General features: G+C 45.3%; 1 protein-coding gene across 2 annotated transcripts in view; it reads right to left on the reverse strand.

Moving 5' to 3' along the window:
• LOC138642144 (histone-lysine N-methyltransferase EZH2) overlaps nt 1–27,918 on the reverse strand; it is an 86,967-nt gene that overhangs the window by 26,805 nt on the left and 32,244 nt on the right. For both annotated transcript variants that reach the window (XM_069730097.1, XM_069730096.1), the window contains exons 2-12: nt 22,458–22,580; nt 20,444–20,572; nt 17,409–17,525; nt 16,021–16,141; nt 11,623–11,769; nt 3,419–3,521; nt 3,025–3,188; nt 2,111–2,202; nt 1,728–1,968; nt 1,479–1,648; nt 248–342 (exon numbers count right to left, since the gene is read on the reverse strand). In XM_069730097.1, the coding sequence (XP_069586198.1) occupies nt 248–342; nt 1,479–1,648; nt 1,728–1,968; nt 2,111–2,202; nt 3,025–3,188; nt 3,419–3,521; nt 11,623–11,769; nt 16,021–16,141; nt 17,409–17,525; nt 20,444–20,572; nt 22,458–22,574 (1,496 nt within the window). In that variant the 5' untranslated portion in view covers nt 22,575–22,580. The remainder of the gene's footprint in view (nt 1–247; nt 343–1,478; nt 1,649–1,727; nt 1,969–2,110; nt 2,203–3,024; nt 3,189–3,418; nt 3,522–11,622; nt 11,770–16,020; nt 16,142–17,408; nt 17,526–20,443; nt 20,573–22,457; nt 22,581–27,918) is intronic.

The raw sequence follows: 27,918 nt of genomic DNA on the forward strand, positions 1-27,918 counted from the left end.
GAGGGGGACATGCCTTACTAACAAGGGGAATTACATCAATTTGTTCACACATTCACAGGAAAATTATCAGAGCCCTGCTACAATGTAGAGATGCAGTTTCATGGGTATTTACTGACATGTTCGGGAGACTCGAGAGGTCCTCTTAAAAATTAAAAATACATCCTTTACATCTAGTAGATGCCCAATATCTCATCAAGCCTCAGCTAAGAATAACTGTATATCTTCAGTGCATCTAAAAAAATATTACCTGTGTTTCCGTTTCTTCTTTCTTGGTGGCGTATCTACATCTTCAGCAAGAACTGGAGCAATGATATTAGATTCCTTTACTCTAAACTCATACACCTGCAACAGAGTCAGCAAACTCACAGAGTAAGCGTAAATTACGATACCAAATACACTGTAGGACTTTTGTAGCCACACATAAAGGGGTGATCTCGTAATGTTACCTACTGAAGACAAAGCACTTGTACAAACAATGAACTTTGTAATGGAAAAATCCTCTCCATTCTCAAGAACAGAGGCATTTTTAATGTTTTTGTTTACTTCTTGTCTAAATTACTGGCCACCGCTGCTGTCTAAACAGGGGTAGCCAGTCTCTTAGGCAAGGAGAGCAGCTATTACAAACTGAAGATGGTCAGATCTAATTGCACTGCTCTCCTCCAATGCTGCAGAAAATCAGGCCCATCAGAAAGTGCAGTGTGAGCCAGCAATGCAACCACGCGCCAGTGGCCTGGACGGTGAAACATCAGAAAGCGCACCGCCTCAAGGAAAGCATGAAGGTTGGAAACAGTGCGCACTGCCTCAAGGCAAGCAGGAAGGTGGAAAATGGTGATCACCACCTCAAGGCACGCAGGAAGGTGGGAACCAGGGCGGACAGCCTCAAAGCAAGCAGGAAGGTGGGAACCAGTGCGTACGACCTCAAGGCAAGCAAGAAGGTGGGAACCAGGGCGCACTGCCTCAGGGCAAGCAGGAAGGTGGGAACCAGTGCGTACGACCTCAAGGCAAGCAAGAAGGTGGGAACCAGGGCGCACTGCCTCAAGGCAAGCAAGAAGGTGGGAACCAGTGCCCACAGCCTCAAGGCAAGCAGGAAGGTGGGAAATGGTGATCACCACCTCAAGGAAAGCATGAAGGTTGGAAAGAGTGCGCAATGCCTCAAGGCAAGCAGGAAGGTGGGAAATGGTGATCACCACCTCAAGGAAAGCATGAAGGTTGGAAAGAGTGCGCACTGCCTCAAGGCAATAAGGAATGTGGGAAATGGTGATCACCACCTCAAGGCAAGCAGGAAGGTGGGAACCAGTGCGCACAGCCTCAAAGCAAGCAGCAAGATGAGAACTGGTACGCTCCTGTTACCCAACTTGAGACAACCCCTTGACCAGTGCTCCATAATAGGACTATGGATAAGCATCACCAGCTTTCTAGAAGACATCTGTCACACTATTGCTCTCCTAAGGTAGATTTAAGTACTTATGTAGAATTACCTGACGACAAGTTTTTGAACCAATCAACCTTGCAATTGCACAGAAGTTGTCGTAATAGGTGCCAATGAGAACTCTAAATAAAGAAGCTTCAGCTCCACTCCAATCCACGTTCTCGGGGTCTTCAATATTTGGCTTCAGTTTGACTGGTGTTTGGCAACGAGAGTTCGCTTCTATAAATTAAAAGAAAAATACTGTTCAATACCTGACGACTCAGAGCAGCTCATACTCAGGATCAAAAGGTTCACATACCAGAGGAGCTGGAGGTCTCATCTTTCTTTTCTTCTTCTTCTTTATCATTGCTCTCCCCACTGGTTTCATTGTCGCCTTCCCTGTCACTATCTGTGTCCTTTGATTCTGAAATATTAACGGTCGGTGTGCTTGGTCTGCTGGTGCTGTTGGGAAGTCTTCCTCTTCGCCGACCACCAGGACGCTTAGGTGGGGTTTTTATCCTCTCTGCTGTCAATGCGGCAGCAAATTCTCTTGCTCCTTCCTATAAAAGATGAACATCATTTTAACTGTTGCCTTAATTGCAATGTTCAGTAAATGGCAATCTAACCTTGTGTAGGCATTTAGCAGTTTACTGAATCTCAAAAAACGAATGAAAAAACAAACAAACATATAAATTGGCTTACCAAAAGTTGGTAACAGTTGGGTCCACAAGGTTTTCCATCATTTGCACCCTCATTATTTTTTCTTTTGTATGTATTTGGAGTGGCATGAAAAGCTGTGCAAGAAACACAAAAACATCACATCTGTACACAGTTCATTGACTGGCTAAACTGCATAATTTTCACCTGGAGTGCTGGATTCCTTGTTAGTGGATGAAAACGTAAGATGGCCCTCCATCCCGTCCTGGTACGCATGGCCCCCCCATCATGCTGCCCACATAAAAACAAACTATTCTACTTATCTTCCCTCTGCCAGCTCCTGCAGAGGCTGGGCGATCACGTGTGACTGCTATTAAAGAGAATGAATATTCACTGCTTTCCACTCCCATGGGTATGGGAAGCAGTGAATATTCATTCTCTTTAATAATAGCGGGCACAGGTGATCGCCCAGCCGCTGCAGGAAGCCAACTGCTGCAGCTAACAGTGTGCCCGGCATTAAAGAAAATGAATATTCAGTACTCCACACACTCATAGTCCCTCCCACGTCTTGGCGCCGTCTTCAGTGCATAAACATGAGATGGACTCTGGGCGTGGGGAGCAGTGAATATTAATTTTCTTTCACAGCGAGGCATAGGTATAAGTCGCAGAAGCAGACTCCTGCCTCGTGACCCACTCCTCCCCTATCCACAGCAGGTACATCTAGGCTGCAACCAGCTGATTTGTTGGGGTACCAGGTTTAGGACCCCCACCAACCTAATACTGATGAATATTAATAACCAGTTCTTTGGATACATTAAGTTCTAGACAACACCTTTAAAATCACACTCCGATGTATCCACACATGTTGACGACTATGAAGTCATCTTTTGCTTACAGTACCATATAAGAAAACCGCTCACTACATGTACTGGTTAAACGATTCCTATGTTTGCACTTACGATGTAAAAAACAGTCGTACTTGAAACAGCGCCTACAAAACAAAGTGTGGAATGAATGTAGGCTCTGCTCCCTTTGTACAGATTTTGCATTTGGTCCATCGATATTCGGGGTGCATTCTGGAGGTAGAGCTCCTGGCAACTGTTGTTCTGTTAATTCCTTGTATCTGATAGGAAAGACAATGTCACATTCAGTGTCAGAATACAAGATACAAGACCATCCTAGATTGGATATATGGGTATTGTAGAATTGGCACCACGGAGGGGGTGAGCACGAGACGCTCCATGCAGACTCTTCTGTACCTATATTATTTGTAAGCAATGTCTTTGACTGAAATCTGCCTTGAGCGCCAATATAGATTTCATCTGATGTATGAGGAATGATAGCTTTCCTTACTTCTCTTTTAACTCTTCAGTAGTTCCCTTATCAGGAAACATGGATGATATTGCTTCAAAGATTTTATCTGATGGAAATTTCCGTGGTAGACGAGCCGCCTTGTCTGTAGGAAAATAAAGAGGATATTCCAGTCCAAACATTCAAAGCCATTAACTCCATAGTGACGTACATTTATGTCATAGGTCTCTCACGAATATATGAACGTGGCAGGGACACTGCTTCATAATGGACAGGTTGTGGCTGTTACAAAGCTGGTATCTGCGTGCAGCCGCAACATCCGGAGTTAGCACCGGTCACTGCAGTCTATCCATTTACCTGCCACTGTCAATGTATGAGGGCAGCTTATAAAGCATGCCATTGTGCACCCCAGATACCATCTGCCCCCCACAATGCAATTTGGTAGATCCAATTGGTTACAATGGCAGCTGGGGTCTGTTAAAGGTCCACAATCTGCCATCACACTCCTCCTCAGCAACAGCTTCATAGGAGAACCGCAATCTATAATATAACGCTGGGAGCGTCACTCTGTCCGAAGCCTTTATAGACTGTGCAGGCGCGACGCTCCTAGCGTTACATTACAGAGTGTCAGGGGGAAAAAAAATGGCGCCGGAAGGCGCGGACTGCCGGGAGCAGGGTCGGGAGCAGGGGGACACCGTGCACATATTTGCGCATGGATTACGCTGTGGAACTTCATGCCACGGCAAGTTGTTACTTACGCCATTCCTTTCCGCCGGCATTTTCTTCGTCCTCCTGCTACCGGAATCGGCACATGCGCAGTCTGCGCTTTCCGGCGCCATTTTCTTGAACACACACTGCAGTGTGTCTTCAAGAAAATGGCGCCGGAAAGCGCGGACTGCGCAGGCGCCGATCCCGGCAGCAGGAGGACGAAGAAAATGGCGGCGAAAAGGAATCAAGTGGCGCAAGTAACAAATTGCTGTGGCATGAAGCTGTGGCACTTCATGCCACAGCTATTTGTTACTTACGCCACCTGATTCCTTTCCGCTGCCATTTCTCCCTGCTCCTGCAATCGGCGCATGCGCAGTCCGCGCTTTCCGGCGCCATTTTGTTGGGGACCTCAGTGTGTCTTCAAGAAAATGGCGCCGGAAAGCGCAGACTGCGCAGGCGCCGATTCCTGCAGTGTGTCTTTAAGAAAATGGTGCCGGAAAGCGCGGACTGCGCATGCGCCGATTGCAGGAGCAAGGAGAAATTCATGGCCCGGAGTCAGGGGGCCTAAAAGTAAGAAATCGCTGTGGCATGAAGTGCCACAGCGTAATGAGGGCGGGATCCTGTGCACACGCTACCTGATTCCGTTCCGCCGCCATTTTCGTGGTCCTCCTGCTGCCGGCATCGGCGCCTGCGCACTCAGCGCTTTCCGGCGCCATTTTCTTGAAGACACACTGCAGATAGGCCCCCTGACTCCCTGCAGTGTGTCTTCAAGAAAATGGCGCCGGAAAGCGCGGACTGCGCAGGCGCCGATGCCGGCAGCAGGAGGACCAAGAAAATGGCGGCGGAAAGGAATCAGGTAGCGTGTGCACAGGATCCGCACATGACAGGATGGGGACGCAGGATGGAGCAGCACATGACAGGATGGGGACACAGGATGGAGCAGCACATGACAGGATGAGGACGCAGGATGGAGCAGCACATGACAGGATGGGGACGCAGGATGGAGCAGCACATGACAGGATGGGGACGCAGGATGGAGCAGCACATGACAGGATGGGGACGCAGGATGGAGCAGCACATGACAGGATGGGGACGCAGGATGGAGCAGCACATGACAGGATGGGGATGCAGGATGGAGCAGCACAAGACAGGATGGGGACGCAGGATGGGGCAGCTCATGGCAGGATGGGGGCGCAGGATGGAGCAGCTCATGACAGGATGGGGACGCAGGATGGAGCAGCACATGACAGGATGGGGACGCAGGATGGAGCAGCACATGACAGGATGGGGACGCAGGATGGAGCAGCACATGACAGGATGGGGACGCAGGATGGAGCATCTCATGACAGGATGGGGACGCAGGATGGAGCAGCACATACCAGGATGGAGACCATATACCAATATAAATGCTTGCCACCCGAACGTAGAACGGGTTCAATAGCTAGTGTCATTATAAGCCGCAGTACTGGGGTATTGCAGCATATGCTATAAGTGATCAAACCATCACAGATTCAAGCTCTCTAAGGGGTAAAAAAAAATATAGTAAAAGGAGAGATGTAGAGGGAGGGTGTGGAAGGGTAAGGAGAAGAAGTTGCACGCTTTAAAGAAATATTGTATAAAGATTAAGTCACCCCCTTTCAAAATTATTAAAATCATTTGTTAAAGGCCAGAGAGAGAGAAAAAAAAAAATTGTATGCAACACTAGAAATTCCCCCCAAAAAGCTGTTTGTTTTCTCTCTTCATCATTTCACAGCGCTTGGAATTTTTCCCGTTTTCCAGTACACTTAATGGTAATATGAATTGTGGCATTCAAAACTTCAACTCACCCAACAAAAAACAAGATCTCATAAGGCTAAGTTCACAGAAAAATAAAAAAAATAAAAAGTTATGGTTCTTGCAGCAAGGGGTGGTAAAACCAAAAGTGCAAAAATTAACAATTTTTGGGTCCTTAAAAAGGTTAACCCCTTCATGACCCAGCCTATTTTGACCTTAAAGACCTTGCCGTTTTTTGCAATTCTGACCAGTGTCCCTTTATGAGGTAATAACTCAGGAACGCTTCAACGGATCCTAGCGGTTCTGAGATTGTTTTTTCGTGACATATTGGGCTTCATGTTAGTGGTAAATTTAGGTCAATAAATTCTGCGTTTATTTGTGATAAAAAAGGAAATTTGGCGAAAATTTTGAAAATTTCGCAATTTTCACATTTTGAATTTTTATTCTGTTAAACCAGAGAGATATGTGACACAAAATAGTTAATAAATAACATTTCCCACATGTTTACTTTACATCAGCACAATTTTGGAAACAAAATTTTTTTTTGTTAGGAAGTTATAAGGGTTAAAATTTGACCAGCGATTTGTCATTTTTACAACGAAATTTACAAAACCATTTTTTTTAGGGACCACCTCACATTTGAAGTCAGTTTGAGGGGTCTATATGGCTGAAAATACCCAAAAGTGACACCATTCTAAAAACTGCACCCCTCAAGGTACTCAAAACCACATTCAAGAAGTTTATTAACCCTTCAGGTGCTTCACAGCAGCAGAAGCAACATGGAAGGAAAAAATGAACATTTAACTTTTTAGTCACAAAAATTATCTTTTAGCAACAATTTTTTTATTTTCCCAATGGTAAAAGGAGAAACTGAACCACGAAAGTTGTTGTCCAATTTGTCCTGAGTACGCTGATACCTCATATGTGGGGGTAAACCACTGTTTGGGCGCACGGCAGGGCTTGGAAGGGAAGGAGCGCCATTTGACTTTTTGAATCAAAAATTGGCTCCACTCTTTAGCGGACACCATGTCACGTTTGGAGAGCTCCTGTGTGCCTAAACATTGGCGCTCCCCCACAAGTGACCCCATTTTGGAAACTAGACCCCCCAAGGAACTTATTTAGATGCCTAGTGAGCACTTTAAACCCTCAGGTGCTTCACAAATTGATCTGTAAAAATGAAAAAGTACTTTTTTTTCACAAAAAAATTCTTTTCGCCTCAATTTTTTCATTTTCACATGGGCAGTAGGGTAAAATGGATCATAAAATTTGTTGGGCAATTTCTCCCGAGTACGTCGATACCTCATATGTGGGGGTAAACCACTGTTTGGGCACTCGGCAGGGCTCGGAAGGGAAGGCGCGCCATTTGACTTTTTGAATGGAAAATTAGCTCCAATCGTTAGCGGACACCATGTCGCGTTTGGAGAGCCCCTGTGTGCCTAAACATTGGAGCTCCCCCACAAGTGACCCCATTTTGGAAACTAGACCCCCCAAGGAACTTATCTAGATGCATATTGAGCACTTTAAACCCCCAGGTGCTTCACAGAAGTTTATAACGCAGAGCCATGAAAATAAAACATAATTTTTCTTTCCTCAAAAATGATTTTTTAGCCTGGAATTTCCTATTTTGCCAAGGATAATAGGAGAAATTGGACCCCAAATATTGTTGTCCTGTTTGTCCTGAGTACGCAGATACCCAATATGTGGGGGTAAACCACTGTTTGGGCGCACGGCAGGGCTCGGAAGGGATGGCACGCCATTTGGCTTTTTAAATGGAAAATTAGCTCCAATCATTAGCGGACACCATGTCACGTTTGGAGAGCCCCTGTGTGCCTAAACATTGGAGATCCCCCAGAAATGACACCATTTTGGAAACTAGACCCCCAAAGGAACTAATCTAGATGTGTGGTGAGGACTTTGAACCCCCAAGTGCTTCACAGAAGTTTATAACGCAGAGCCATGAAAAAAAAAAAAAAATTATTTTCTCAAAAATGATCTTTTAGCCTGCAATTTTTTATTTTCCCAAGGGTAACAGGAGAAATTTGACCCCAAAAGTTGTTGTCCAGTTTCTCCTGAGTACGCTGATACCCCATATGTGGGGGTAAATCACTGTTTGGGCACATGCCGGGGCTCGGAAGTGAAGTAGTGACGTTTTGAAATGCAGACTTTGATGGAATGCTCTGTGAGCGTCACGTTGCGTTTGCAGAGCCCCTGATGTGGCTTACCAGTAGAAACCCCCCACAAGTGACCGCATTTTGGAAACTAGACCCCGAAAGGAACTTATCTAGATGTGTGGTGAGCACTTTGAACCCCCAAGCGCTTCATAGAAGTTTATAATGCAGAGCCGTGAAAATAATAAATACGTTTTCTTTCCTCAAAAATAATTATTTAGCCCAGAATTTTTTAATTTTCCCAAGGGTAACAGGAGAAATTTGACCCCAATATTTGTTGTCCAGTTTCTCCTGAGTATGGTGATACCCCATATGTGGGGGTAAACTACTGTTTGGGCACATGCCGGGGCTTGGAATTGAAGTAGTGACGTTTTGAAATGCAGACTTTGATGGAATGCTCTGCGGGCGTCACGTTGCGTTTGCAGAGCCCCTGATGTGCCTAAACAGTAGAAACCCCCACAATTGACCCCATTTTGGAAACTAGACCCCGAAAGGAACTTATCTAGATGTGTGGTGAGCACTTTGAACCTCCAAGTGCTTCATAGAAGTTTATAATGCAGAGCCGTGAAAATAATAAATACGTTTTCTTTCCTCAAAAATAATTATTTAGCCCAGAATTTTTTATTTTCCCAAGGGTTACAGGAGAAATTGGACCCCAAAAGTTGTTGTCCAGTTTCTCCTGAGTACGCTGATACCCCATATGTGGGGGTAAACCACTGTTTGGGCACACGTCAGGGTTCAGAAGGGAAGTAGTGACTTTTGAAATGCAGACTTTGATGGAATGGTCTGCGGGTGTCACGTTGCGTTTGCAGAGCCCCTGGTGTGCCTAAACAGTAGAAACCCCCACAAGTGACCCCATTTTAGAAATTAGACCCCCCAAGGAACTTATCTAGATATGTGGTGAGCACTTTGAACCCCCAAGTGCTTCACAGACGTTTACAACGCAGAGCCGTGAAAATAAAAAATCATTTTTCTTTCCTCAAAAATTATGTTTTAGCAAGCATTTTTTTGATTCACAAGGGTAACAGGAGAAATTGGACCCCAGTAATTGTTGCGCAGTTTGTCCTGAGTATGCTGGTACCCCATATATGGGGGTAAACCACTGTTTGGGCACACGTCAGGGCTCGGAAGTGAGGGAGCACCATTTGACTTTTTGAATACGAGATTGGCTGGAATCAATGGTGGCGCCATGTTGCGTTTGGAGACCCCTGATGTGCCTAAACAGTGGTAACCCCTCAATTCTACCTCCAACACTAACCCCCCCACACCCCTAACCCTAATCCCAACTGTAGCCACAACCCTAATTCCAACCCTAACCCCAACACACCCCTAACCACAACCCTAACCCCAACACACCCCTAACCATAACCACACCCCTAATTCCAACCCTAACCCTAAGGCTATGTGCCCACGTTGCGGATTCGTGTGAGATATTTTCGCACCATTTTTGAAAAATCCGCGGGTAAAAGGCACTGCGTTTTACCTGCGGATTTTCCGCGGATTTCCAGTGTTTTTTGTGCGGATTTCACCTGCGGATTCCTATTGAGGAACAGGTGTAAAACGCTGCGGAATCCGCACAAAGAATTGACATGCTGCGGAAAATACAACGCAGCGTTTCCGCGTGGTATTTTCTGCACCATGGGCACAGCGGATTTGGTTTCCATATGTTTACATGGTACTGTAAACCTGATGGAACACTGCTGCGAATCCGCAGCCAAATCCGCACCGTGTGCACATAGCCTAATTCTAAAGGTATGTGCACACGCTGCGGAAAACGCTGCGGATCCGCAGCAGTTTCCCATGAGTTTACAGTTCAATGTAAACCTACGGGAAACAAAAATCGCTGTGCCCATGCTGCGGAAAAACTGCACGGAAACGCAGCGGTTTACATTCCGCAGCATGTCACTTCTTTGTGCGGATTCCGCAGCGGTTTTACAACTGCTCAAATAGAAAATCGCAGTTGTAAAACCGCAGTGAAATGCGCAGAAAAACCGCGGTAAATCCGCCATAAATCCGCAGCGGTTTAGCACTGCGGATTTATCAAATCCGCAGCGGAAAAATCCGCAGAGGACCAGAATACGTGTGCACATACCGAAACCCTAACCCTAGCCCTAACCCTAACCCTACCCCTACCCCTAGCTTTAACCCTACCCCTACCCCTACCCCTAGCCCTAACCCTACCCCTAACCCTAACCCTAACCCTATTCTAACATTAGTGGAAAAAAAAAAATTTCTTTATTTTTTTATTGTCCCTACCTATGGGGGTGACAAAGGGGGGGGGTCATTTATTATTTTTTTTATTTTGATCACTGAGATAGATTATATCTCAGTGATCAAAATGCACTTTGGAACGAATCTGCCAGCCGGCAGATTCGGCGGGCGCACTGCGCATGCGCCCGCCATTTTGGAAGATGGCGGCGCCCAGGGAGAAGACGGACGGGACCCCGGCTGGATCGGTAAGTATGATGGGGTGGGGGGGACCACGGGGGGGGGGGGATCGGAGCACGGGGGGGGGGAATCGGAGTGCGGGAGGGGTGGAACGGAGCACGGGGGGCGTGGAACGGAGCACGGGGGGGCTGGAATGGAGCACGGGGGGGTGGAACGGAGCACCGGGGGGGGGGTGGATCGGAGTGCAGGGGGGGTGATTGGAGCACGGGGGGGTGATTGGAGCACGGGGGGAGCGGACAAGAGCACGGGGGGGGAGCGGAGCACTGGACGGAGGGGAGCCGGAGCAGTGTACCGGCCAGATCGGAGGGCTGGGGGGGCGATCGGAGGGGTGGGGTGGGGGCACACTAGTATTTCCAGCCATGGCCGATGATATTGCAGCATCGGCCATGGCTGGATTGTAATATTTCACCCGTTATAATGGGTGAAATATTACAAATCGCTCTGATTGGCAGTTTCACTTTCAACAGCCAATCAGAGCGATCGTAGCCACGAGGGGGTGAAGCCACCCCCCCGGGCTAAACTACCACTCCCCCTGTCCCTGCAGATCGGGTGAAATGGGAGTTAACCCTTTCACCCAATCTGCAGGGACGCGATCTTTCCATGACGCCGCATAGGCGTCATGGGTCGGAATGGCACCGACTTTCATGACGCCTACGTGGCGTCAAAGGTCGGGAAGGGGTTAAAGGGAATTTGTCAGCAGGTTTTCACTATTTAAATAGGAGAGCAGATAATGTAGAAGCAGAAAACCCGACTGCAGGGTTGCGTCACTTATTAGGAGGTGTGCTGTAGTTTCAATATAATCAGTGTTTTATCAGCAGGAGATTATCACTGCAGGACTAGGTCTCATATGCAAACCAGTCAGGCTAATTATGTAATCCCTCCCCCACCACTGACTGGCAGCTTTCGTACTCAGCAAGATGTCAATCAGTGGTGTGGGCGGGGTTATACACAACTCAGTATTCAGAGAACTGCTACATCTACAGCAGAGAAAACAGGAATTTTATCAAAACTGCACCAAGCATTTGAGTAAGTGATATTGTTGAAATGTCCTGAATAGTGATACATTGCTGAGGATCAGCCCCTACATCGTGTGTATAATATAAATTTATATACACACACAACAAAAAGTCAGAGAACCGTTATATTTACCGTCTATGCTATCTTCATGATCTTTTTCTTTTTCATCGTGTTCATCATCCTGATTGTCGTCTCCATCATCATCATCTTCATAATCACTATACTGACTGAGTGCATTCACCAGCTCCACAAATATTTCATCATTGATAAAGCCGCATTCTGTAAAGTAAGGACACGTTCCAAGGATGAGGGTTTGGATTTGATTGTCCCCACATGACATCAGACACTTTATTGGCCACTTTTTTATTCTTGGCATTCTGCCCGTAGGGTTTCCTGACATCCCGTGAATGATTTACATTCGCCCCATATAGGTCTCTTGCTATTACACAAACCCTACAATAAGATTGTGTAAGCAACACACAAACATTTCATTACTTGAAAACCCAACTACGGTCAGAAGAACTTTTGAAGAAATAACACATAGATATGTCCCATCTTTTTTGACAGGGAATAAAACCATACCCCCATTTATTACACAAGGCTATGTGCTTTACTTGATATTGCCGTTTTCCCACCAGCTCTGCCAGCCCCACGGTCATTACAGAATCCGAGGCCTGTGCGACTGCCAAGAAAACATGTCCACTAACAGCTGTAACGAGTAATTACCAGCCAGGCAGACAAAAGATTTCAATCAAGGACATGAATCTTGCAGATGTCCAAAAATGTCCCCTCTCGCAGCAAGGGAGATAACGCAATGAGCCTTGTGTCGAAAATCTAGCGGGCAAGAATTGGAGCTGTTGCCCATAAGAACTAATTAGATTCTGCTGGTTTTTTATTTTATAGATTACAGACTTAATCCTTCACGGCCGGAGCAAATCTTTGCAACTGCTTCTCGTGTCATCGTGTTTCCATAACTTTTCCGGTGGTTGTGAGGTATAAATAGCAGGCCCACTGGTTTCCTTCATTACTTCAATACCAGATTGTGAGGCACAACATTTTTTATTTTTTCATCTATTTTTTATTTTTTATTTTACTTTGAGGCTCTGCTTCAATTCCTTGCCATGTGAGTGAAATATATAGCGGTATTAATACTTTCTTGGAGGGGGGTGGGGGGGTTTGCTGTTCAGGGCAGTGACACTAAATTGTGGTCATTTTTTGTCTTTTTTTTGCATAATAAAGCTGAAAAATACTTTTTCATTACTGGATCCATCACCAGATTTCATAATACAAGCTGTACACTTTATTAAATAGCTCCGATGACACCAGTACTTGCTTTGAAAATCCACGTTGGGATGGCAGTATAATCCTTCTATTGAGATGGGAATTGTAGGAGGCCAGCGATAGAGTGAAAGCTTAGTCCAGGTGTGTTCAGTCTGCACCCACCCAGCCTTACTGACCACAGCAGCTTATACTGAGCAGTGTGAGCGCTCAGCAGCAGGAGGGGCGCTGAGAAGCTGTCAATCAGGCAGAGAGAGAGTTCAACTTTCATAACAGATTAAAGAGCAAATCTGACAAGGATTTGCAAATTAAATACACCAGCCTCATCAGCTATAGCGCTTGCCTAATAAGCTGCAGAGGGAACCCGGCTTCCTGGATCGCTCCAGCCGATCAGCTGATCGGAGCCGCAGCTGCAAGTGTCACAGCTGTGTCACTGTCACAACACATACATGGAGAGCCCAACACACAGGATCTCCATGCATGTGCTGTGACTGTCACACAGCCGTGACACTTGCCGCTGTGGCTCCGATCAGCTGGAGTGATCCAGGAAGTCGGGTTCCCTCTGCAGCTTATTCGGTAAGCACTATAGCTTGCCGAATAAGCAGGGAACCCGAACATATTCGCTGAACTCTAATCAGAATATACAGAAATGTACATATATAGGTGTGAAAAAAATGCTGCAAAGTAAGAATGCTTTAAAAATAAAAGTGTTATTAGTTTATTTTTATCAATTTACAAAATGCAAATTGAATGAACAAAAGAGAAATCTAAATCAACTCAATATTTAAGGTGACCGTCCTCTCTCATCAAAAGATCAAAAGAACATCAAAGCATCAATTCTTCTAGGTACACTGGCACAAAGTCAGGGATGTTGTAGGATTATAGTCAGGTGTAGCGTAACCAATTACACCAAACAGGTGACAATTCTATTCATTTAAAACCTAAAACAAACAAAATGAGCACAAACCCTGCTGTAAGTAAATAAGTAAAAGCAATAGTGCATATAAAAAAAAAACACCGGGTACTTTGTAATGGTGAGCAAGCTGGGATAAGGTGTTATCCGGGAATGCTCTTGTGCTAACCGAGTGTCTTTGGCGTGCTATAAACATATTTTAGAGTCCCCGCGGATGCATGTCTTGCCTAACAAACAGGTAACCCACTGCATGTGTTGTGGCTGTCAAACAGCTGCGAGGCATGCAGCCGTGGGGCCTAGAACAGATTTTTCGAGCACGCCAAAAACACTCGGTTAGCACCCGAGCATGCCCGGATAACGTCTTATCCGACCACGTTCGCTCATCACTAGTACTTAGTAAACACTGCTTTTGATTTAAAAAAATAAATAAAATAAAAGTGTAAAAACCATCCCACCAGCGTCAAGGTGTACCCAAATCGGGATGGTCCTTACCTCTAGTACTATAACCTTACCATGTGTCAAAGTGACGTCAATGTGAATAAGGGCCAATCAGAACTGGGTCCCAAATGTGGATACCCAGCAACTGAAAAGCTTTATAATCGTAATGTGCAGCTCAAAGAAAGGGAGGCTAAACCCTTACCGGCGTTAAGGGCAGAAAACTGAAATGTAACCGAAATAATTATTTTCATATGTAGGTTAAAAGACAATCATAAACTGAAACAGATGTGTAGGAAGGTTAAGGGTATGTGCCCACAGTCAGGAATCAGCAGCGCTTTGGACGGAGCACATGTCCAATGCATCCAAAGCACTGCCGGCTTTTTAACGCAGACTAGTCCACATATGTTCATTGAACCGTGCAGAATCACCGCACCCAATACATTATATGGGTGATATCTATCTTGCGGACACTCATCGCTCTGCAAGATAAATTGACATATTGCGGTCTGAAAAGACGCGCCGTATGTCTGTCTCCTCAGGTGATCCGCAGGCGTCTCGGTACGCATAGTGGACATGGGATTTCTTGAAATCCTATCCACTGTGCTGTAACATCTGGCTGCTGCGGATGTACGCTGTGCCAACCCGCAGCGTTTAATGACCGTGGGAACATACCCTAAAACTGGGTGAGGGACATCAAATTTTTGCTTCAAAGGGGAGGTTGTGTAAGACAGTTTCATTTCACAGGTCATACACCATGGTAAGACTGAGCACAACATCAAGACGTAAGGTAGTTCTACTGAATCAGCAAGGTAGCTCCCAGGAAAGGATTTCAAAGCAGACCGGGGTCTAAAAAGCTTCAAGAAATGAGCAATGTTGAGGACTATACATGCTATGGTCGTGCAAGGAAACTTCGTGCAGCAGGTGAAAGACACATAGGCCCCAATTCCGCAAAATTGTTCAGGTTGGTCTTGACGAAGAGGTGTGCTGGAGTCAGACACTCGTTTCATAAAGAGCAATGCATGTTTTTTTTTAAAAAACAAAAAAACAAAAGCATTAGGTAAGTGACATTCACCTTGCTGCAAATCCTACTCAAGCCCCTGTCGGAGTAAGATTTGTGTTATAGCGAACGCAGTCAAATCCCCTTTGTCGGAAATGGGCAAGAACAGTGTGAGAACACCTTAAATCACTCAATGTCAGCACAGCCTCGAGCAATGCCTGTGGACAACAGTGAAGCATAGTGAAGGTTCCTTGCACATTTGGGGCTACATTTCAGCAAGTGGAGTTGGAGATTTGGTTAGGATTGATCGTTTCCTCAATGCGGAGAAATACATGCAGATGCTTAACCATCATGTGATACAATAAGGGAGGCATCTGACTGGCTCCACAACGACCCCAAATATCTAGCTAGTGTCATTAACAACCATCTTCAATGTAAAGAACAAGCAGTCCTGGGTGTGATGACATGGCCCCCACAAAGACCTGATCTCAACATAGTTGTGTTTGTCTGAGATTATCATGAAAAGAGAAGGACGTGCACAAGCCTACATCCACATAAGATCAATGGTTAGTTCTCCAAGATGTTTGGAGCAACCTCCCTGCAGAGTTCTTTCACAAACTGTGCGCAGCTGTACCTAGAAGAATCAATATTGTTTTGAAAGCAAAGGTAAGTTAAGACAAATATTGATTTGATTTAGAGTTCCATTTTGTGCATTCACCTTGCATTATGTTAATTGATAAAAAAAATAAACTATTAAAACTTCTATTTTTGAAAGCATTCTTACTTTGCAGCATTTTTTCCCACGGTACTGTAGCTCATCAATATCCAGGTATACAATTGAGAGCTAATCCTCTTAAGTGAGGTTAACCGTCAGATCAGCAGTCTAATTTGCTAAATATCTTACCCCTGTCTCCATGAACCTTTCCATCATAATTCTTAATTAATTCTTCAATAAAAGTGCCATCTTGATCCAATACCTCATCTCCCATGTAAGGAATGTTATGTAGCACCGTCTCATCTTCTACCTGGGAAAAAAAATGAACAAACTTATAGAAAGTTAAGAGGTATTAATGAGAGATTATCGAGTCTGCCAATCTGCTTCTAAGTTAATTAAGGCCGCAAATCGAATGTTCCTGATACATGCTCTAGGGGAACTCCAGACCCCACAGCTCAATATTCAAAGGATGATATAATTATTATTATTATTTATATAGCACCATTGATTCTATGGCATTGTATATGAGGAGGGGTTACATACAAGTTACAGATATCACTTACAGTAAGCAAACTAACAATGACAGACTGATACAGAGGGGCGAGGACCCTGCCCTTGCGGGCTTACATTCTACAGGATGGTGGGGATGGAGACAATAGGTTGAGGGTTGCAGGAGCTTCGGTGTTGGTGAGGCGGTAGGTCCGGTAATGGTGAGGAGGCAGCGAGGTCATATATATATATCTATTGTACTCACCGATCACCTGTCCCACCACCCCCCGTAGCCCACCGCCCAGTCCTCCGTACCTCTTCTTTTCGCCTTCCTCCATTGCGTGCATCATCTTCAGCCTTCTTCATGTAGGGTTGGGACTTCCCTGCACACTGCTATTGTGGTGCACCTTTAGATATAACAACATGTGCCCCAACACCTACTCAGCACCCCTGGGGACACACTTTGGTGACAACATGTGCAGTCAGTGTCCTAGTCAAGCCAGAAGTCCTGGCACAGAGTGAAGGTTGAAGATTATGACTCAGCGGAGAAAGACAAAGATCAGAGGCAAGGAGGACTGGAAGGACGGATGCGAGGATAGTAGAAAAGACAAGTATTATGGGGGTGGGGTTTTGTAACCTTTTTCTAGCGCTCTACGGTTCAGAAAAAAAATGGAGGCTGCAGATAGACCCCATACTGTTTAAATCAAGCTAAAAGATATGAAAAAAGAAAATCTACATTCTGGAGTATATGAATATTTGAGGAGATGTTAATTCCTCTCGAATAAATTTGCTCATCAATAATGTTAACAAAATTTTGAACATTCGTGTTTTACTTTGCATCTACGGTTCCAGCTGAAAATAAGGTCATGAACATGAACTCCGGGAACTCATGAAGATTCCCCCCCGTTACCCACAATTATTTTTTTCTGTGCTGATTTTTGTAGGTGTTTTTTAGGTATCATAATGGGCAGCGTAATTTTACGGCATCCTCATACTACAGAAGTGTTACCCAGATGATACCATTTTAGCTAGGGGAAATCTAAAACAGGATACTTTTGAGCAACACAGATATCCTACAAGCAACTTACCATAAAATTTTGTTGTAGAGGCGACCAAGAATACATGATAGGCACAGAGGCTACAGCATTGAGGGTTTTCAGAGGGATGACTTGTTTCGGAAAATCAAAATCACAAGTCACAGAGCACTAAAATATCAAAACAGACAATAGAAAAGTAAAAATAACAAAAAGCACAGCTTTAAACTCAAAACAGATTGCGACCTAGGCCATGATTCTTGAGGTATATATGTCAAAACCTTTTTAATCACTAAATATTGTAAGAAATTATAAAGATAGCAAAGTCCTTGTTTATTCTTGCAGCAAGGACATGTCTGTTACTGACCGCTGCATTAATCACTGGACTCCATGATATACAGCATAAGAACGGTGAGGCCAGTGATTGGCTGCAGCAGTCACATCTGTAGACGGACATGTTGCAGCACCCAAAGAAGCAAACAGCAGGGGATAACACAGAGGAGAATGGGTTGTTCTGTTATTTTACACCACGTATTTGCTACAGCATTTGAGTGATGGATGTGGCACCATCGCTGTGGGACCAGTGGGGATCATTGGACTGGAGGAAGATGCTTATTTTATGGGTTTCATTTATATGCATTACCTATAACATTTAAATTATTTACACAAGAGATATTTTTTGCAAGCAATTTACTTTACAGCAGCCATATAGACCATAGACAACAATGGACTGGTGTCAAATGACTTATGGTGGAGTTTTCAAGGCTTCCTCTAACCTGGGCAAAAAACGATATTTCTGCAGGAAGGGGGGAAGCTGGCGAGCAATGACCCTCACCTAGTATCAATGGCTGATCCTATGCTATCTATATATCATTACTTATTATTGCAGTCCTGCCTGCCATGATAACATGGTGACTACTGAAAGTGATATAGCCATCAACTCTAGAAAAGGCTCAGTGGCCAGTATTAAAAACTGCAGGATTTTATTTTATAAGGCTTGCACCGGTTTACACTTGTCTTATTCAGTCTGGAGGTGATGATCAGCTTTTTTCTTTTTTTTTGTAGTATACTTCTTTCTGACTGAGAACTACTCCTATCAGCCTAAGGCAGGTTATGGGCAATTCATTTTCCTGAGGGGCTCTATGAGACTGTGACTGTGTGTGGAGGGCCGAAACAATAGGCTGAAATTAATTCTGTTTAATAATAATATTAACATGCTGAATATTAATCTAAAATAATAATTTTATCACTTATTATTGAGCAGAATTGAATATGCAGACACCCTCTATATACAGCATGAGCCCACACACATGTTCCCCTAGAGTATGAGCTCCCACATAGCCCCCAATACAATGCGAGACCCACATAGCCTCCTTATATACTGTGTGAGCCCCCTACATTGCATGTGTACGCTTTCAGGCCAGGAGATACATACAAGGTTAGGGTCCCATCAAAAAGCTACGCCTTGGCGCTGCTGATGGGCTCTCCAGAATTGGCCAATATGTGCGCTAAATAACTTTATTTTTTATCATGTTCTCTATAGCAGTCATGCAGTTACAATTTCATATACTCAATGTTTGCATATTATAGCATTTCAGTCCGCAGCTGTATTTTCTTAGTTTTTATTTTAGAGTGACATGTCAAATGAAAAAAGAAAAAATTTACACGCACATCTAGAAGAAAACATACATTTAACAGAAAATTTGGGTTACAGGCTATGTTCTGAAAAATTCCATTTGAGGACTGAAGTTTTGTTTTTTTAAGATCTGTATTTAACCATAAAGAATAAATTGGTGCTCCTATCGCTGACAATTTTCAACTCACAAATCCCGTCCCACACACCCAAATAACTGACCTGTTGCTCTTTTTGCACTACCCATCTTGTTACTAATGCAAATATATCCTAGTTATACAAAGAATGCAGCCATCTGAGCGAGGGCAAAAAAAGGAAAACTTGTTCTTAAACCTCAATAGGAAAACATTGTCTGAATATAAAGCGAGATGTAGGCAGTATAAAGCTGGAAAAGCAGCTTATATGAGAGGAGGAATGTAGCCAATAGAAGTGGGTCAGGGGCTAGTTTGCTCCAGGATTACATCATTTGCTATAGTATTGGCGCATTCATAGTGATCCAATGTAAAAAGATACAAGTATGGAGCTATGTTACTTTAAAGGGGTTATCTAAAGTCTGCAATCACTATGTGGCTGCCGGTTTCTGAATGTTCTGGTGTCAGCGGGCTGCCATAGGACCTCAAGTATGCGATTTGCATCCTTCTGGGAACATTCTGACTAGACGTGGCTGACGTCACTCAATACAACAGAGCTGAGCGAGGAACTACACGTCTAGTGGAAACGGTCCAGAGTAATGCAATCGCATACTTGGGGTTATGTGACAGCTCACATTCACCACCGCAGGATCCTGACAGTGTGCGGTGCACATGCTATTAGGATTCAGAAGTCTGCAGCTCCTTAGAGAGATTGCAGACTTTCTCGTGTGGCCCAAACTACAAACAGCACGAATCAGCACCTGGTTGTACAATTTCAGGCAGGTATGTATTTTTTTCTGAAACGCTCATGTGTTTCAGAGAACATGTAGTTTAAAGATCCGGTGGAGGACCATACGTAAATATGGGACAAGTCTGGAGCCTCCCCCAGCCAACTTCTCCTGGCACCATAATCTAGTTGGCTGACCGGTCTCTCTCCAGTGTGTACGCATGCAGTCCTGTCAGTCACACAGAGGGCACATGGAGAAGTCGTCTGGGAGCGACACCAGGCTAGCTTCGCTTATGTTCCCTGGGTCCACGGTCAGTCAGCTCTTCAAACCGCATTGTTTCAGAGAAAGTTGTACATGCGAGCAGGCTCAGATTCATGCTGCCTGTGGTTTGGGCAGCTTAAATCAAGTGAAAGGTTCCCTTTATCACATTGACATGTCGTCCATCAGCAGCTTTTCAGGTTTCGTGCACCTGTCCCCTTCTGTATAAGATGGTAATATAGCTGCTGGGTGATACTGCTCAGCAACCTGCAGCGCCTCCCCCTCCAGAAGCGGAAATAAGGAGAAGGAATGACAGGATCTTCATTATACAGTTCCTACCTCTCGAGTCCCCCGTAGAGAGCTGACTGAGGTCATAATGTGGACAGGCTGGATTCTTCTCTGTTTCCATTCTTGGTTTAAAATCTCAGTTCGTTCTAGAATTTTTTGCCGATTAGAATTAAACATGCCCTGGAAATACAGGAGAACCAAATCACAAATGAACACAAAATGTGTCGTCACGTGGACTCAACATACGAGGGTGAAAGGATTTCCACTAGTCTCTCTTCCGACTGGTTCCACCTCTGGTTTTAACTAACAAATACTCATGCAAAATACTAACCAAGCCCTGCTGTGACAGTGGCCTACTACTAGGCCTGGATGGGCTTTCTGCCGCTGGATGTAAACAAGAAGGTTATCATCCATGGACTGCAAAGAGATCCTAAAAGAAAGGTTTCTGTGACAAAGGCCATTATCCCCTGCACATGGTAGACAAGCTTCGGCCATAAGGGTATGTGCCCAGGTTCAGGAATTGGCAGCACTTTGGACACAGCATATGTCTGCTGCGCCCAAAGCGCTGCCATCTATAGAACGCAGGTGAATCTGCCTGTGTTCACTGAATCGTGCGGAATCACCACACCCAATACATTGTACGGGTGAGATTTACCCTGTGGAGGCTCTCGTCTCTGCAAGATAAATAAGACATGCTGCGGTCTGGAAAGACGCGCCACATGTCCATCTCCGTGGGTGAGCCACAGGCATCAGTGCATGCATAGTGAGCATGGGATTTCTTGAAATCCCATCCACTATGTAGTAACATCCAGATGCTGCGGGTTGGATGCTGCACAAGTACGCAGCGTCCACTTATCGTGTGCACATACCCTATCTGTTGCATTCTTTGTACTGTAGAGTTAGGCTTTGTGCACACGTTCAGGATTTGCAGGAGAAAAAAACTGATGCAAATACTGATGGCAGGAAAAACACTGCTTAAAGGGAACCTGTCACCAGGTTTGGCCGATATGAAGTAAGGCCAGTGACACCCCCTCGGGCCGGACCACCCCGCAGGTGAGCATAATAAAAGTTATTTTTCTTCTCTTGCAGGTCGGGTTGGGGGCAGATATACAGCATTATAGAATGCTGTATATCAGCCCTGAAAGGTGATGATCTTACTTCAGATTGGCACTTTAAAATACACATTTTGATGTGTTTTTTTCCCATTCATTAAACTGGGTGCAAAACACCTCAAACACCTCAAAAAGGCTGCAGATTTAAATCAGCAAGGAAAAATAAGCAGCGTGTTCATCAGATATCAGAAATTTCACTCACTTTGCTGGGACAGTAAAATGCAGCTTTTTTGCAGCAAAAACGCGATGTGTGACCATGGCCTTAGGGTGAATTTACGAGCTGCAGATTTTCAGTGTGGATCTTGCACTCAAAAATAACAGCAATTTACAGTACAATACATGAAGATGGGGATTTAAAGAACAACTTCACATGTAGCACAACAGACCCACTGACTTCTTACTGGTGCTGCATCAGATTGCATTGCAAACACTAAGAGGTGACATGACAGCCTATATTTATGTCCTCACCCTCCCTAGGGATAATTAAGAGTTGAAGACGGCGCCTTAACACTACGCTCCCTATATTTGACCCTTTACAACTGAAAGGGTGTAATGTGCTGCTTTACTGCACCATTTCCACAGCAGATTCCACGGCAAATTTTGCTGCGGTGGGTTTTAAGAGGAAATGCATCCTTTATATTCACTGCTTATTCCATTCACTTCTATGGATTTCTCGTGGGTGGAGCCAAATGTGAATGCCCAAGTAAAATTCCAGCTGCATCTACAGATCTCGGAATATATTCTGGGCCAGAAATACATCATCGGGTCTAAAAAGAAAATATCAAAGAACCAGATATTTGCTTTCCATGTAGTTAAAGGTAGAAGCTAACATCAGTTTCCATTCGGCTGATGTGTAACATCATACAACCAGAATGCTTCTAGCAGGAGGTGAACGAGGCCATATGCCCTCATGAAACCTCATATAACGCACAATCCAGGGCTTATCTATGTACCTTTACTTCATCCGCTCGTCTGAACCTCTTGAGCTGCCGCAGACGCATGTACTCGGATTTCACCCGCTTCCTCCAGCATATTGGTCCTTTCTCAGATTTTTTCCCCGTCTGGCCCATGATTATCTTGCGGAGATAAGAAAACATCTCGATTCATAATCCAAGTACATTTAAACACTCTACACTATTAAATTAAAATGCAGTCATAAGGTCAGCCCTTACATCATTACATTATCACAGAGTGAAGCTAGAGCAGGCGCGTCAGCTTCATGTCATAGAAACATTCAAGGCAGCTTTTAATAAAAGGGGAGAGAAAAAAAAACACTAGAGAGCCAATAACTTAACAGAAAATATTATTTAGAAATTAAGTACAACTACGACATGTAAAGGGCAGCTATGGTTATAAGTGACCACACATTACAGCCAGATCTCAAGCACCAGAACCACAAATGTGATGGTGGACATGCATATAGTAATATGATAAGCAATGCCATGGGGAATAAGAGACACTAAAGTACTGCCCTGTTCAGCTATGCTGGGCCGGTGGACAATTAGGGTGCATGCACACTGCCATATCATAGCTCAGTCTTCTTTAGAGACACAAAGTACAGTAATGCTTTCATGGAAGAATCTCTCGGTACAAATGAAGTTAAGCAGAGCCGGTATAGAAGGGCATGGAGGCTATACAGCTCTCTAAAAAAAAAAAAATAAATAATTTTTTTTGTTAGACTCTCAGGTAGGCATTATGCAGCGTTCACACAGGCAATGCAAACGTGCAGTTTTATTGCTTTCATAAAACTCCAAGGGATTCAAAAACCCCAAAAAAGCCTCTTCTGGGCACAGAGGAAATGAACAGTTCATTGAGCAGGCACATATGTGTCAGTGCGGGCTTACCCGAACAGATTACAGTCCTTTCTCCTGGAGCAAACTTTATACACAGAACAAGTACAGTCCTACCAGTCTCGGTATCACCTTCAGCTTCCAAACAGAAGTGTAGAACTTTATGCACAGTTCACACTGAACAGGCTGCAGATTGCACACATTACTCTGCAGCTCCAACACACAGACTGCTCAGCTTTCCTAGCTGCCTGTGCAGTCTCCATTTAGAGAGAGACTCGAGCTAGTCTCTCTCCTAGCTACAGCTCACATTTAAGCTGGTCACTCACCAGCTTCAACACACTCCACTCAGCTCAACATCAAGCTGACTGACACAAGGTGAGTCCATTTCCAGGTTCTTAGTCAAACCAAGCCAGGTCTATCTAATTAAAGCACCACCCAAGCAGGGTTTTTTAGCACTGAAGTGGGACATTAATTCTAAGCCTTCTGCCCCTAGTCATATACGCGCCCTCTGGCGTCTTCACAGTGCCACTCTGGTCCCCCTGTGCCATCTTGTAACAGCAGCTTCTGACTGGCTGGAATTAAGAAACTACATCACACATTCTCAATACAAGACTAGGAGAGCCAGAACAAGGCCAGAACAAGGCTCACATAGATTTGTATTGTAAAGTGACCTCCGCGTCGCTCCATGAAACACTGGAGCGGTCACTTTTCGCCGGAGATGGACCAGAGTGATGCTGGAAACAGATGAAGGTGGCGGCAGGTGAGTATCAGAAAGGGGGCAGGGGACTTACACTTAAAGTACCACTACAGTGGTCCAATTGAAAAAAAAACAATGGAGTGGTGCTTTAAGACCTGCAGTTCTAAGATTTAATTCAGACCTACCTGGCTTTGCTACAAGCTAAATATATTCAGTGGTACATGTAGTGAATACCCTGGACCTGATGTGAACAGAGCCCATCAGTAATATTATTCAACTCCTCTAAAAAAAGAAAAAGCAAACAGGACACAGTCACATTTCTCTCTTGTTATAAACATTTGATAAAAAGACCTCTTGTTGCAAAGTTCCCAAAAACATGCAGATAACAGCATGGTTAAACTAAATTAAATGTTTTTCCCACACACATTTGTCCTTGAATGTCCATAAAAGCTGAGAATATCATTCCAACAATTTATATGCTTGTATAGAGGCCTAATAGTTATTTCAAAGAGAAACAATAGGGCCTGTACTGTATTGGCAGATACTTCAACTTCTATCTAAATCAGTGGTAGAATTCAGTCCATTCAGTTAGACTCCACTCCAGAACAAAAGTTCAGCATTAACTGTACTAATACTGCATCAGATACAAATGGCAGAGCCTAAAATAAAAACAGTACCAAAAGCAGGCTCCCGGACATAGGCACGTCACCAGAAGCAGGCTCCCGGACAAAGCCACGTCAACAGAAGCAGGCTCCCGGACATAGGCACGTCACCAGAAGCAGGCTCCCGGACATAGGCACATCACCAGAAGCAGGCTCCCGGACATAGGCACGTCAACAGAAGCAGGCTCCCGGACATAGGCACGTCAACAGAAGCAGGCTCCCGGACAAAGCCACGTCAATAGAAGCAGGCTCCCGGACATAGGCACGTCACCAGAAGCAGGCTCCCGGACATAGGCACGTCACCAGAAGCAGGCTCCCGGACATAGGCACGTCAACAGAAGCAGGCTCCCGGACATAGGCACGTCAACAGAAGCAGGCTCCCGGACATAGGCACGTCAACAGAAGCAGGCTCCCGGACATAGACACGTCACCAGAAGCAGGCTCCCGGACATAGGCACATAACCAGAAGCAGGCTCCCGGACATAGGCACGTCACCAGAAGCAGGCTCCCGGACATAGGCACATCAACAGAAGCAGGCTCCCGGACAAAGCCACGTTAACAGAAGCAGGCTCCCGGACATAGACACGTCACCAGAAGCAGGCTCCCGGACATAGACACGTCAACAGAAGCAGGCTCCCGGACATAAGCACGTCAACAGAAGCAGGCTCCCGGACATAGGCACGTCAACAGAAGCAGGCTCCCGGACATAAGCACGTCAACAGAAGCAGGCTCCCGGACATAGGCACGTCACCAGAAGCAGGCTCCCGGACATAGGCACGTCAACAGAAGCAGGCTCCCGGACATAGGCACGTCAACAGAAGCAGGCTCCCGGACAAAGCCACGTTAACAGAAGCAGGCTCCCGGACATAGACACGTCACCAGAAGCAGGCTCCCGGACATAGGCACATAACCAGAAGCAGGCTCCCGGACATAGGCACGTCACCAGAAGCAGGCTCCCGGACATAGGCACGTCAACAGAAGCAGGCTCCCGGACAAAGCCACGTTAACAGAAGCAGGCTCCCGGACATAGATACGTCACCAGAAGCAGGCTCCCGGACATAGGCACGTCAACAGAAGCAGGCTCCCGGACATAAGCACGTCAACAGAAGCAGGCTCCCGGACATAGGCACGTCAACAGAAGCAGGCTCTCAGACATAAGCACGTCAACAGAAGCAGGCTCCCGGACATAGGCACGTCAACAGAAGCAGGCTCCCGGACATAGGCACGTCAACAGAAGCAGGCTCCCGGACATAGGCACGTCAACAGAAGCAGGCTCCCGGACATAGGCAAGTCAACAGAAGCAGGCTCCCGGACATAGGCACATCAACAGAACCAGGCTCCCGGATATAAGTACTTCATCAGAACCAGGCTCCGGGATATAAGCACATCAGAAGCAGGCTGCCAGACATAGGCACGTCATCAGAAACAGGCTCTCGGATATAAGCACATCACCAGAAATAGGCTCCCGGATATAAGCATGTCATCAGAGCCAGCCTCACAGATATAAGCACACCACCAGAAGCAGGCTACTGGATATAGGCACGTCACCAGAAGCAGGCTCCCGGACATAGGCACATTACCAGAAGCAGGCTCTCGGACATAGGCACGTCACCAGAAGCAGGCTCCCGGACATAGGCACAACACCAGAAGCAGGCTCCCGGACATAGGCATGTCACCAGAAGCAGGCTCCCGGACATAGGCACGTCACCAGAGGCAGGCTCCCGGACATAGGCACGTCACCAGAGGCAGGCTCCCGGACATAGGCACGTCAACAGAAGCAGGCTCCCGGACATAGGGACGTCAACAGAACCAGGCTCCCGGATATAAGTACTTCATCAGAACCAGGCTCCGGGATATAAGCACATCAGAAGCAGGCTGCCAGACATAGGCACATCATCAGAAGCAGGCTCTCGGATATAAGCACATCACCAGAAATAGGCTCCCGGATATAAGCATGTCATCAGAGCCAGGCTCCCAGATATAAGCACACCACCAGAAGCAGGCTACTGGACATAGGCACGTCAACAGAACCAGGCTCGTGGATATAAGTACGGTACATCATCAGAACCAGGCTCCCGGATATAAGCACTTCATCAGAAGCAGGCTGCCAGACATAGGCACGTCGTCAGAAGCAGGCTCTCGGATATAAGCACGTCATCAGAGCGAGCCAGGCTCCCAGACACAAGCACATCACCAGAACCAGGCTCCCGGACATAAGCACATCATCAGAAGCAGGCTCCCGGATATAAGCACTTCATCAGAAGCAGGCTCCCGGTCATAAGCTCATCATCAGAACCAGGCTCCTGAAACATACGGTGCCGTATAGGACAAACTATTACAGCATGCTGCGCTACGTATTTATTTATTTTTTTTAAGTAAAAGGACAGAAACCTTGATAAAAATCAGAAAGTCCGCTGTAAAACTGATCCATTATTGGCACCATTTTTGATGTTCTACTCCAAAGATAAATGCTCTCACCCCAAAAATATCATGTTGTCTTGTATAGATTTCTGGATAGTAAAACATCAAACAGGAATGCCAATGTGACAGCAACAATTCTGAGTCTGGGGTTTTCTGCAATTGTCACTGAATCTTCCCCAGGCCTTATATGGTTTTCTAAAGAGGTCTCATCATGATTGTTTTCATAGCTTTTATTTGGGTTTCTGTCTCCCTGTGTACAGTGGCTTGCAAAAGTCTTCACCCCTCTTGGCTTTTTACCTAATTTGTTACATTACAACCGGTGTATACATATTTTCGTAATCCGATTTGTGTGTGATAACTTCAGTACTAAGTTGGTGAAGTAAGAAACATGTAGGCATAAATTAAATTTATGGGACCAAATAATTAAAAATTGTCATGTGCATACGTACTCACCCCTTTAGCTACGAAGCCCGTAAAATTTCTGGTGCAAATAATCACCTTCATAAGACACATGCTTGGTGAAAGGAAGTCCACCTGTGTGCAATCTAAAGAGTCACACGTCTGTCGTATGTGCACACACACCTACCTTTTGTGAAAGGCCACAGAAGCTGCAACAACATTAAGCAAGAGGCACCACTAACCAAACAACACCATGAAGACCTCCTTGGTCAAGTCAAGGTTGGGTTATACAAATAAATCACAAACTCTGATGATCTCCCGAAGCACCATAAAATCCATGGTCGTCAAATGGAGGGCATTAATCAGATAGGCAGCACAGAGACCAATGGTAACCCTGAAGGAGCTGCAAAGTTCACAAGCAGGGACTGGAGTATCTTTCCATACG

This window comes from Ranitomeya imitator, chromosome 6 (genome assembly GCF_032444005.1).
Source record: "Ranitomeya imitator isolate aRanImi1 chromosome 6, aRanImi1.pri, whole genome shotgun sequence".
NCBI lineage: Eukaryota > Metazoa > Chordata > Amphibia > Anura > Dendrobatidae > Ranitomeya > Ranitomeya imitator.